Source organism: Pinus tabuliformis, chromosome J, assembly GCF_031772625.1.
Source record: "Pinus tabuliformis cultivar Carrire ecotype Pingquan chromosome J, CPIR1, whole genome shotgun sequence".
In the NCBI taxonomy this organism is placed as follows: Eukaryota; Viridiplantae; Streptophyta; class Pinopsida; order Pinales; family Pinaceae; genus Pinus; species Pinus tabuliformis.
In genome coordinates this window covers 1,595,585,200-1,595,598,744 of record NC_142295.1, presented here as the reverse complement: position 1 = coordinate 1,595,598,744, position 13,545 = coordinate 1,595,585,200, and the positions used below count along the sequence as shown (strand labels likewise).

General features: G+C 37.1%; 1 protein-coding gene across 1 annotated transcript; it reads left to right on the top strand.

The window, feature by feature from the left end:
• The first annotated feature begins 6,152 nt into the window (after positions 1-6,152).
• Positions 6,153-8,338, top strand: LOC149233578 (putative pectate lyase 18). The gene is made up of 4 exons (XM_089376772.1): positions 6,153-6,630; positions 6,729-7,371; positions 7,474-7,577; positions 7,664-8,338. The coding sequence occupies exons 1-4, from the start codon at positions 6,446-6,448 to the stop codon at positions 8,022-8,024; spliced, it is 1,293 nt and encodes a 430-aa protein (XP_089232898.1). The 5' UTR covers positions 6,153-6,445; the 3' UTR covers positions 8,025-8,338.
• The last annotated feature ends 5,207 nt before the right edge of the window (positions 8,339-13,545 follow it).

The following is a 13,545-nucleotide window of genomic DNA, read 5'->3' as shown; positions in this document are numbered from 1 at the left end:
TCCATCTTGAGTTTCCACAACTCAAAACTCTGACCATTAAATTTCTCGATCTCTATCTTTCCACTGCTCACCATCTTCTTTCACCACCAGAATCGATCTCGCAGATCTCCCACTGAACAGAGTCTACCACAGGCCTGAGTGAAACCCCTCAGCAACAAAGGCGTCCCCTTGAAGCCAAAACAACTCCGATACCAAATGTAGGTTTTAACCCCGTACATAAATTACCTGCATACGAATCCTAAGACACAAAAAATAAATAATGTGAGAGCAGAACACATAAAACACATATACACAGAGATTCTCCCCTGGATCCCAAAACCGAGACTACTAGTTTGATTTTTCATTATGTTCCTTTCAATGTTATAATACATATTTATACATGCCGAAGCATCCAATACCATGGACCGAAAACCATCGCATCCAATACCATGGACTGAAAACCATCGCGTCCAAAAAACATGTGTGAAAATCATGCACAAAACCATAGGTGGGTCCGCCCAACCTAACATAGGGTCCAAAACCAAAATTTTCGGGTGCGCTACCCCGGACGCCATAAAGTGCGGTTACTGGTACACCTCAAACCCCCTGTGACTATGTGGAAAGAATATAACACAACCCAACATAAATCACAAACTTCAAGAGGAGCAACATCACACAGTAACTCATCCATGAAGGATTTGATGTTGTAAGGAAGGCGTCACTGCTGGTTGACGCGGAGATCTCGAACTTGGTGAAGCCAGTCGATGCTATACAACTGCGGATGAGCTATAGTCGATAGGCCTAGCTACTTCACAACCTTTGTTGAAATGACGTTCTTTTGGTTCTCGTTGTCGAAAATGAACTGCAGCGGAGAACCCTTCACCCACATCTGTGATTTGAATAGGCACTCCCCCTCTTCTGGATCTTCAGGCTCAATCTTCTGGAATTTGGTGCTGGCCATAGTGGCATTAGGCTCTGCATCAATGATCTTCTTCCATTTTTCATTCCCCTTGTTAGGTTCTGACTCAGAGTCAGAACATGCGTAAGACTCAAAAGTCTTCAGCTCGGCCACCAGTGACTACTTGGCCCGACACTCACTTGTGTTGTGAGTGGAGCTCTTATGGAACTCACACCACTTTCCTGTGTCCTTCTTTGTCTTTGTGGCATTTTTCTTTTCTTGCGGCTTCAGTGGGTTATCCTTGGTTACCCTGCCTTGGCTTTTCCCTTTGCTCTGCAGTTTGGGGGCGCCTTTCCCTTGCTTTGGATTCGCAGATCCAAAGTCTCGCTTTTTTTGTTTAAGCTTCTACTCGATCTTGACGGTGTATCGGTACTTCGTGCTGAGTGAGGATATGTCTAGGAACTCCATCTCATCCTCGATGTACCTGTGTAGGCAGTCACGATACTTGAGTACCAAATGTTTCTCAAAATCCTTGATACCCAACTTCGTGTGAAGGGTATGAAAAACATTGGTAAACTTCGGCATGTCTTTGTCCTTTCCCTTTCATAGTGTGGTCCACTTATGTATTTATCCTCATATCTCCTGACAGGGTAGTACTACTCCTTGATGGTTTCCTGGAACAAATCCCAAGTGGGTGCAACCGAAAATAGTGAGGGTGTACTTTCATCCTTCTGCTCACAGTAGGTTTCCAACTAGTCCTTGAGTTGGGGGGCGACTTTGAGAAGAGAAAAAGTAATATTTTCCTAGCTAGAAAAATCATGAACAAAAAAATATCCTTCTAGCATATTTAACCATTTATCTACGACGTCCACATCTACCTGACCCTCAAATATGATGTCAAAGTTAACTTGTACCTTAAAGGGTGTGGCGCTTCCAGAGTAGCTACTAGAAGTGGATGTGTCGTCCTTGGGTAGTTGCTGAAGGATCTAGGCAAAGTTGTTCATCATCGTGTTCCTATGTCGCTCGAGGGCTTCTTCGAGCAAGATTTTGAAAGGATCTCCTACCCCCTCGTCTTTCTTTTCTTCCCCCATGGGAGGCCATTGAGATTTGTGAGGTTGGGCTTGTAAAGGTTCGACCAGTTCCAACCCTGACTCCTTATATCTCGATCTTGTTGGGGACATGCAAAGAAAAACAGAGAAATAGCAGACCTCTCTGAAACCAATAATATGAATTTAAACAAGAACACAACAAACTACAAATATAACCATAAAGACAGAGATGCAGTAGAAATAACACTTTATTTCATTAATATCAAATACTGAAATATGCTTACAAACAGAATGGAAATAAGACTAGCTTGGGTGATGATAGCTTATCTATGAGAAGAGATGTGGTGGCTACATGCCTTTGAACAATGTTACAATGAGGCTCAAGGGTTTATTTATTATTGAAAAACATGAGGAAACCCTAAACAACCAAAACCCTAACCCGAGGAGATGTAACGCCAAGAGTTTGTGGGCCCCGTTGGGGTTGGTTGGGCAGTCAACTTCCCAGGGTCATAACTTGGTCATATTATCTCCGTTTGGTGTGTACGATACCTTGTTGGAAAGGTCTCTTTGAGTACTACAGGTTTTGCTATAGGCCCCTACCTATGGTTACGGGCCTATAGTGGACCTCAAAAAAAGGTCGTTGAGGGGGTCAAAACTGCTACGAAAGTTCAGGACCCAAAAAACTGCTAAAAATGGTAAATGCTGAAATAAACAAGGAAACAAATGAAAGTGACTGAAGGTCTAGGCGGAATAGGTGGGTGACCACCAATATCCACCTAGATCAGCTTCCTTGGGATTTCCCTAGTGTTGTGTAACTTTTGATGTCTGTTGATATACTAGTTCAGTAGAGAGTGTAGAGAAAACGTGAAATAATAAATAAATAATAGAATAATAAATAAGTAAATGATTAAACTTAACTTCGGGATGAAGTTCCTTAAAGAGGGGGAGTATGTAATGCCTTGTAATAATAATAATAATAATAATAATAAACTAAAGTTCTAAATAAATAAGGATAAAAATCATAAGAATAAGTAAACATAACAAAAGTAAAAAGAATAAAATAAGCAGGAATTAAATTAAGAAAAAGTTTGGGTTAAGTAAAATTTAAGACAAAGAAATAAAAGTTAGCATGCTCACACATGGATTGGGTGCATACATATCCATTTCCAATCCCCTTCCATTTTTGGAGCAGTTGATTCTATTTAATGGCTAAAAGGGAAGATGAAAAGCATTCATTCGTTCTTTTTGAAGAAGAGTGTTGTGAGACAAAGGATTCCCTGGTAGTAGTAGTTGATTGAGGGTTTGAGGGTGTCCAGTTATAGAAATATTTTATGCAGTTGAGCTTACAGTTAGGTGGAGAGTCATCCCCAAAACTTTGTTGTAGTCACTAGGATTCTGGTAGTGTTATAACTCCAAAATCACAAGTAAGGTATGTTTTCGCCTAAAGTAAGTCTTCTCTCCTAATGGTTTTGAAATTCTATGCTAATTAGTTAAATAGATTGTGTTGATTATTAATCACATAAATTGATGTAACAAGTTGTATGTTGAATTTTGGGTTGTTATCCCTTCACAACACAAAGTACCTTAACAAAGCACTTGTCATTGTCTACTCTCTAAGTAATTTAAAAGTTATCTAATATATAATAGGTGAATTAATTTTATAAAAAACGATATATTCTTTTAATAATAAATTTGATAAAATTTTAGCAAAATTTTGATGTGTAATTTTATTCCAGTTCAAAAATCATTCATAAAGGTATAATATTTATAAATATACTTTTTAAATTTTGAATCGATCTAAATTATCAAAATTTGGATTGAAATTCCAAATCTATAAAAAAATAAAATCTAATTAACTAAGAGTAAGTTTGTTATATGACTAGATTACTTCATATTATATAACTAGTTTTACCATTTTTATTGATTTTCGAACACATTTATGTGCTCCTCCATTTGTTGTATTACACAAATATTTGATTTTTTTTCTTATTTTTATGATTTTGATAATATTGAATTTACATCTAGCCACCCCTAAGCACGGCGATTTACTCAATGAACCTTTGACATATCACATGCATTCATGGCATACTAAACAATACGCCTAATTTGACTACATATTGGAAAATACCTCTAAAAATCACATTATTTAACCCCCTACCAATATGAACCCAATGCACCTTTCTTTGACATATCACATGCATTCATGGCATACTAAACAATACGCCTAATTTGACTACATATTGGAAAATACCTCTAAAAATCACATTATTTAACCCCCTACCAATATGAACCCAATGCACCTTTCCAATTTAAAAAACCCCTACTTTCACTAGATATTGTATGTATCCACTTTTTTATTAACATTTTTTATACCTCTTTATACTTTTAATTAACTTTGAGTTCTATTTTTTATATATCCTCCAATATATTAAGTCATTTTTTCCTCAATATATATTTCCCAATATGAACCCATGTGGTATGGTATTGCTCCCTTAGTGAAGCCCTCGTGTCCCCGAGTCCTCAATCAATTACCACTGCGAGAGAATACTTTGTCTCACAAAACTCTTCTTCAAAAAGAATAAATAAATGCTTCTCATCTCCTTTTTCAATCATTAAATAGAACCAATTGTTCCAAAAATGGAAGGGAATTAGAAATGGATTTGCATGCACAATCCATGTATCAAATGCCAACTTTATTTTTTTGTCTTAAATTTTAATTAACTTTAGTTTATTATTATTATTATTATTATAATATCTTAAGAGCCCACAGGGTTTTGGATTGACGGTGAATGGGTGTGATGTTAAGACACTCCTTGCGATAGGTCACCGGTTCAAATCTCCCATGGGTACTTAGGTTAGTCTTAACTAAAAAAGAAAATATTATATCTTGAATTCTTTATTTATTATTTAATTACTATTTGCTATTTTCTTTATTATTTTATTTATTTATATATTGTTGTTATTATTATTAATACAACGCATTATAAAAATTAGTTGTTCAAAACTTTGTGAGAAAATCACAATTTAAATATTATTTTAAAACTCACATAAATTGGTAAAATACACATTTAAATTATTCATTATTTTTATTTATTTCATTATATGCATTGTTTTTTCATATAAATAAAATTAATATATTTATTTCTAATTTTCTTTTCATTATTATAAGATAAATATAAAACTGTAATCATAAATTGATATATTTTTAAATTTTAATTTTGCTCGTTAAAAAAAAAAAATTACTCTTCATTTTCACCATTATATCTTTTGCTACGTCTCAACACTCGTGCAATTTAACCTACAAACATATGTACAAAGTGGGACCCAATCCATGAGGCCAACTACTCCAACATGGAACTTTCGTTCATCAGCTATTCGTCATTAATAGTCTACATGGTGCTCACTATAGCCGTACTTTATGTAAACAATTCTATAGAGTGTAGTCTGATCCCTCCTTTTTAGGATAATTTTTTAAAAGATTCAGTAAGGAATGTTGTAAAATGTAAATGTTAAAAGAGTGTTTTAAGTTCATTTATACAATAAAAATATATATTTATATATTAAACCTATCATTACCTGCTCACGTACACCACCATCCATGAACTGCACACATACGGCGAATGATCTCATGGCATGCGACATTCACAATGAATATTTTAATAGAAATCCAGAAGCCGTTCAAAAGGAAGGAAATTTCCTTGGAGCACTTTCCACTGCGCAATTATAGGGCGAATGGACATACGTTAACAAGTCTTCCAATTTCGATGACTTTATCTCGTTATTTATGTCTGCGGCAGCGACCAGTCTGATGATGGTCCTAAATCCCTAAGGTTACGGTTATACCACTCAGCCGTAACTGCCCGCTAATTTGGGAGGCAATCGTCTTGATTTAATAATGTCCAAATTTTATATTTCAGTTATGTTTAACTATCATTTCCATAGTTGACAATGAGATGTTACGCCCACCAGCTGATCATGGATGGTGGATGGTTTCACAGAGTCAAAAACTGCTTACTACTACTACCAGAAGTAGAAGTGGCAGACACTTACCTACAAAATGTCCATGTGAACTAACGAACGAATTCCAGGCAGTTGAGTATTTTTCCTTTCCGCGTCAATAGGTAGAAGAAGTTGCGCCAGTGATGGGAAATTATGACCTAAATCTACAATCACAACGCACTCTGATTCTTTCCTATGGATTGGTATGGTAGGCAATAGTAGATTGACAAAGGAATACTGTACCTCCTTCAATGCCCCACTCTTTTCTGTCTATAAGAAGGGAGGCTTGCCATACCAATGGTGCATCAAAGAGAGTGAGAGAGAGCAGAGGCAATTATAATTTGTGTCGGCCACTCTCTCTGGTCTCTTGCCATTATCAAGCTCTTCTGCTTGCAATAATGCTCGCTTTTTCTTCTCGTTCTCATATTTCCGATTGCATTTCATTTCTTGGGAGAGTTTAGAGTTGCAGCATCGCATTTTCTTTTAACACACAATCTTCATCGGAGTTTTGGGTGCTAAGATGAAGAATCAGAGTATTTTGAGCTGCATGCTCTTCATCGGAATCCTATGTATCCATGGTGGGGCTGCAGCAAAGCCATTTCGATCTCTGCTTGCTCAGAATTCGAGAGAAGCAGAGACTGCCAATGTCATGAATGTCACTGCCCTGGAAGAAGATCCAGAGAGCGTAGTACAAATGGTTCAAAGGTAAGTTCAACTCTACCATATTGAGTTTGTTATAGTATGTTAGCTGTATTTGGTTAATAATGTTTTAATGTTTGAGCCGGAATTTTGGATTGTTTCAGAAGCATTGACAACAGCACAAGAAAGCGGGAGCTGGCCTTTCTGTCATGCGGTACTGGTAACCCCATTGATGATTGCTGGCGTTGCGACCCCAACTGGGAGAGCAACAGACAACGCCTGGCAGACTGCGGCATTGGATTCGGCAGGAATGCTCTTGGAGGTAAAAATGGGAGGTTTTATCTTGTCACGGATCCCAACGATTATGATGCGGTGAATCCAAGACCCGGCACTCTGCGTCACGCCGTGATTCAGACAGAGCCTCTCTGGATCATCTTCGAGAGAGATATGGTCATCCAGTTGAAGGAGGAGCTGATCATGAACAGTTACAAAACAATCGATGGAAGGGGCGTGAATGTGCACATTGCAAACGGGCCCTGTATCACCGTTCAGTATGTGACCAACATCATCATCCATGGCATTCACGTTCATGATTGTAAGCCTGCAGGAAACGCCATGGTGAGGGACTCTCCCACGCATTACGGGTGGAGAACCATCTGCGATGGAGATGGGATCTCCATATTTGGAGGAAGTCACATTTGGGTGGACCATGTCTCTTTGTCCAATTGTGCTGATGGTCTCATCGATGCCATCATGGGATCCACTGCTATTACTATCTCAAACAGTTATTTCACTCACCACAACGAGGTACGTCCTCACATGGACTAATTTTTAGCACAGCTCTCTGTTTTCCGCGAAATCTTGTGAAACAACGTTAATATTGCTCTGCTTTTGTGTTGAGCGTTGCAGGTAATGTTGATGGGTCATAGTGATAGCTACACTCCCGACGTGAATATGCGGGTGACGATTGCATACAACCATTTTGGAGAAGGTCTTGTGCAGCGAATGCCCAGGTAAATAACATCATTCTATTCCCTCCAATATTACAGTACAGTGTGGAAGTTGTATTGCCAAGAAATGAATGGATGAATGGATGCAGGTGCAGGCATGGATACTTCCATGTGGTCAACAATGATTACACTCACTGGGAAATGTACGCGATTGGTGGGAGTGCAAACCCCACGATCAACAGTCAAGGGAATAGATTCTCCGCACCCGCAAATCCTTTTGCGAAAGAGGTAACAAAGCGGGTAAACGGGGACGTGAATGAATGGAAGGATTGGAACTGGAGATCGAAGGGAGATCTGATGCTGAACGGCGCATATTTCACGCCATCGGGAGCAGGGGCGTCATCGGCATATGTAAAAGCAGCGAGTCTGCCAGCGAGGCCTTCCAGCCTTGTCGGACCGCTCACCCAAACTGCGGGCGTACTCTTCTGCAAGAAAGGAGTGCGCTGCTAACTTGAACTTCTAACCCACTTACCAAGGTGGAGTTCAACTGACTAGTTATTCTGGGAATGAAGCTTTTCTCTAATTTGTCTTACGCCTTTCCAAAATTTCTGATGTATGTAGATAGATGATAATCGACTCCATGTCGGAATGCACTGGAGGCGTAGAAGTTTTTCTTTTGTTGTGATGGTAGGTAGGATGTGATCGGCACTTTGTGTAATCATGTTCTGCTGAAACCGATTTTTTCCCATTTTCTCACCACTTGCCTCTGTATTTGGTGTTATGCCCACCTTCTCAAAGCTGAAATAAATTTCCTTGGATCGTAATGTGCACATCTCGTGGATGAAAACAAAATTTTGCAACTTAAATTAGCCACTATATCCCAATCTCAACAATGTACAAAAGCACACTTGTTAAAGTGGCGTAATAATGGTGGTCAGGTCATTGGGGACGGCGACCTTTCCTTTGCTTCTTTCTGCTGCTCCATGTTACTTTTGGAAACCGTTCGATGGCTTCCTTAAAAGAACAGAAATTTGTAGGCTGTTATACCTAGATGGTATCCCATTCTCTACGACTGCATTTTCCATCACATACGGGAAGCCTCTGCGATCACATCTCCGAATTTCTCATGATCACCGTGTTCCTCGGATGCCGGGTCTTGCACTGTGTAATGTTTTAACAGTGTGCCTTCTGGGACTACGCATCTCATATTTGCTGGCTCACACAAATTTGGGGTTGTACAATTTCCAAGAATATTGTAAAATCACAAACGGTTTATCAACCAAAATATATATATTGAACTGAAATAATTTTTTATTTTATTTTTATAATAATAATAATTAATCTTCAGTATATCAATTAAAAAAAATTAAGAATTTTATCAGAATTTTTAAACTACGAGTAAATTAATTTTTATGGTAAAAAAATTAAAAGTAAAATTAATTTAAGATGATCTTAAACTTCAATCCATTAAACAGCAAAATTTATTATCATTTAAACTTTAATCCATTAAACATTAATCCATTAAAATTAAAATAATATATTAATTTAAAAATTTAAAAATTTATAAGAATTTTTAACATTTTTTTAAATTAAAAATAAATGAATTTTTATGGTAAAAAAGTTAAAAGTAAAATTAATTTAAGATGATCTTAAACTTTATTCTATTAAACATCAAAATTTATTATCATTTAATTTCATGTGTATTAAAAAAATCATATATATTCCAAAGGAAAAAAAGAAATATGGTAAAAAACTTAAAAACATACTAAATTTAGGATAATTTTAAACTTTAATCCATTAAACATCAAAATTTATTATCATTTAATTTCATGGGTATTAAAAAATCATATATATTCCAAAGGAAAAAAAATGTGTATCTCATTTTCATTCAAGAATAAAATATATTTGCATAGGCTTATAACATTTAAAGCCAATGTGACCCGGATGGGGGTGTCCTCGAGGTGCATTTAAGGCGGGTTAACTCTCCGCCGGCAGCTGTCTTCGCACCTGGCGATCCGGCACAGCTCCCACAAACTCACCGCGATTGATATGAATGCAATGAGGTACAGGCTGATGGTTAAGCATTCGACAATGAATGCGCGCCCTGTTCGAGATCCCGCGCAGGCTGTTTTATTCATGGCTCAGCTTCTGGTTCTGGCTATCGCTCTCATCGGCTCCTTCCATATCCGTCTGCTTTTTTTCCCGCATCCCTGTTTCGCTCTGGCCGCTTGGGGGCTTATCCGGAATCTGTTCTCTACCTGGTTCGCCCACTCTTGGCCCTATTCTGTCTGGTCTTGCTTAATCCCCTTCTCAGGTCTCTCTGTTAGTTTGAAGATGGTGCGACGTCGTGGTGTTTCTCGCCGTGGAGGCACCAGTGGTAATCGTGGTCGTGCTTCTCAGCCTGCCCCCCAGAATATCATTCCGCTGGCTTCGGCTTCCCCGCCCTCTCCGCCCTCTGATCATGGCAGGCCCTTCCCGCACAACTCTTTCCAAACCACCCATTTCAAATTTCACAGTCGGCTCAATAAACCCGTTCTATCAGCCAGCATTACGGTTATCTTGGCTGAGGAGGAGGATAAGCCCAACAGCTCTGTTCATACCACAACGTCTCAGTCTCAGGATGACAGTGTGCTTCAGGGAGACGTGGTTGGAACTGTGTTCAATTGTGACAATGTGCAGGAAGAGGGGAATGTGCCTAAGGCACCTCAGCCTCCAGTTGATTCTACACAGCGCAATTTGCCTACGGTCGAACCGGAGCACCCTTCTGGTGGCAATCTGAATCTGGAAGCTCCTCCAGGTGGCGGTGACATGGGAGATGGGGACAATGTCGTCGACATGTGGATGGGCTCTCCTAGCCAGGTGGAAAAGGACGCTCCGGACTCTCTGAAACATGCTTGATTTCTTCGGTACAGTGCACACTGATGGCAGTCTCCCTTCTGGTCTTTATATCATTTTGCTATGCTTCTCTGGATTATGTCAATTCTGTTCTGTTTCAAGTCCTGGTTAGGTATCGATACCAGCCATTATAGTCTAATGAGTTGTATCAGGTCATGGCTCAGAAAGCCATTGTTTTTGCTAAATTTTGTATATGGCTATCAGGGCAGAACGATTATTAGTAACGCCATAGTCCTCGATAGTTTTGCAGTGATGTTCACAACTTTGGTTCGCACTTTTGTCTGTAAGGGATCTGGAAAACATGTCTTAAGTCTTCTTAATCCTGGGATTGTTGTCACAGGGGTTTATGTCTATCAAGATATCTGGTTGAGGGATGGCTTTAGCCTCCTCTGAGGTCTTAACCTCTCTGTAAATATTTTTTCTCCTTTTTAATAGATTTAGCCTTTACCTAGAAAAAAAACATTTAAAGCCAATGTGTATCTCATTTTCATTCAAAAATAAAATATATTTGTATATGTTTATAACCTCAAAAATTGTGTTCAGCATAATATACTTGAATAATTCATCATTTTACAAAAATCCAAATTTTGCTTAACATATACCTAATAACATTATTTTGCTGATAAAATCCGCATATCAAGCCATCACTAAAACATAGGTATACAAAATCTGAATATATTGGTGAAACAAAGTCAGCCCTTCCTCAGCTGTGCTGTAGAAAAGACTGCTATATTTCTGTAGCGGTCCCGCAATCAAACACTTTGGCTCCACATCACGTCATAGAAAATGCAAACAGTCAAAAATGTAACTCAAATTTCCACACTGCGTGTGGCCGCCGAGTAAAAATTAGTTAAAAAAAAATATTGATTTTCATTCGGACTAATCTCATTTATATTTTATGATAGATACTGATTTCAGTTTTTAGATTTAAGTTGGTTTTGCTTTTTTTAATGTTGTCATAAACAAAGTTATTTATTTTTTATTTAATTTATATTTATGGTCTAATGTAAACCTTTTTCATTATGGATTATAGAGCATTTGAAACAATAAATTTTAAGTTAAAATATATTAAATTTTGAAAAAAATAAATTAATAGCTTTGTATTTTTTTAAATATTAATTTAAAAAATTAAAGGAAGCATATACTTATTAAATTTTACAATTAATTATATATTTAGTAAATTAATTTTGAAAAATTAAAAATATGTGACAAAAGTGATTATTTCAAATTAATCTTCTTTCTTTTTTTTTTTAATTCAAATCTTTATTTTATGGTTATAAATGAAAGATTATTAATTAAGAGATTCTACATCTTTACTGAAGAAAAAGATTGTACATCTATTTAATAAATTATGTAAATATCTTTACATGTTTATCTTTTCATATTTACCTAATACAATTATGCAATTACTATGCAAATTATCTAATAACAAATTGCAACCTAGGCAATTTATTAACCTAAGAGATTGTATATCTATTGAATAAATGCATAATTAAGTTCTCCACTTGATTAGCCGAAACAAAAAATTACACCAATTTCTATAACAAGTGACACAAGCAAATTCTTCCCAATCAACAATTTTTCATTAATAACTCGAACTTAATTGGGCTCCCATCTTAGGATAATGGCCCAACTGAGAAAATTAAAATTACAACATACCCTAAATCTGATCCAGCAGGTCAGGCCCAAAATTTGTGCTCGATCTCCTTGGTCGATCTAAATCTCCAATGCTACATTTTTGCACTTCCTTTGACATAACACTCTAGAATGGAAGTCCTTCTCCACTACCCACTACAATGTCTCTCTCAATGTCTTGTGATGCTACTATATGGTATGTCTTTCTCTTCTCCTTATCATTGCTTTTATAACTTTACATTGAGATAAATCCTTTACCCTGATCTCCAAAGTGATTGATGATCGAGATTATATATCACATCACTTTAGTTTAATGGTTGAGATTAAAATATAATCACTAAAGTAAGTACTTGACTTTTCCTAAGTTTCTTTAGCTTAATAGCCAACATAATTATTATGTGTTTTTCTCAAGTTAAACAAAGGCTCAGTTACATTAGAAACTTACTCACAGTTAAGCAAATGTCATAAGGAGAAGTACTTAGGCTTATGCAGAAGTACTTGCTTGAGATAGAAACATCAACACTGACTCTTAGCGAGGAACGCACTTTTGCCCCTTGGAACTGCATTCGATGCCATAGTCGCTCCCTCTGAACTTGAGGAGTTCCCTACCACTTGGTTTGATAGTATCCTTGAAGATATGCATCCCTTTTTCCTAGAAGTCTCTTGCTCTTGAATATCCTGTAACTTCATCTCATATTAGGATACCTTCTTGGTAGATTTGGAGGGATTTGCTAACTACTCCCCACTATCTTGGTCAACTATCTTTGAATTGTTCAACCTTTAAAGCTCCTTTCTTCTTGTTCTCTTTCATTACTTTGTTCCTTACCATTACTCAAATAGGATGGCCCTTTAGCATATGTAGGTTGCTCTCTCTAACTTCAATAACACAACCCTTGTTAGAGTTAGATCTCGTGGGTATGATCAATGCCTATCCCTCTGAGAATGTTGCACATAACCCCTTCTTCTCTATCATAGAGATTGAGAGAAAAATCCATCTGAGTTTTGGCACCCATAACATGTTCATCACTTTCAACCTACTTCGTGACTTGAGCTAGAATATTATTGTTCCAACTCCCTTTACTGCATGTTTAATATCAACAACAAACTCCACAAGCAATTCTAAGTCCCACTCAATTAGGTTGTCAAATAGTTCTTATGCCCCTTGTGACCCCTGTGCTAAGTCCCTCTATCCATTCAGGGAATTTTAGGTAAATAGTGGGCCTAAAAAAAATATTTACTAACAAAATCAACTTTAAAAGGTCAATAATATTCAAGATGATGATGTCGTCTAGAGGGATAGATATTTTTGGAAGGAAAAAAAATAAAACTTTTTTTTGGCTCATCTCCTTATAGGTTTACTCAAAGTCCAACTGTAGATAGTCATTAGATGTGAAATTAAATTCGACATCCAACAAGTACCCATCTTACATACTTTTGAGTAGACTCATGCCAAAAATGTTGAAAATAGACGAAAAAACGTGTTTGAAACATGTGTTTTCAA

What these genes read in the sequence shown, in the direction of transcription:
- LOC149233578 (XM_089376772.1), top strand. Translation starts at nt 6,446, where the DNA reads ATGAAGAATCAGAGTATTTTGAGCTGCATGCTCTTCATCGGAATCCTA. An exon ending in ATTTCACTCACCACAACGAG is followed by an intron (nt 7,372 to 7,473) that starts GTACGTCCTCAC and finishes TGAGCGTTGCAG; the next exon opens with GTAATGTTGATGGGTCATAG. An exon ending in CTTGTGCAGCGAATGCCCAG is followed by an intron (nt 7,578 to 7,663) that starts GTAAATAACATC and finishes GAATGGATGCAG; the next exon opens with GTGCAGGCATGGATACTTCC.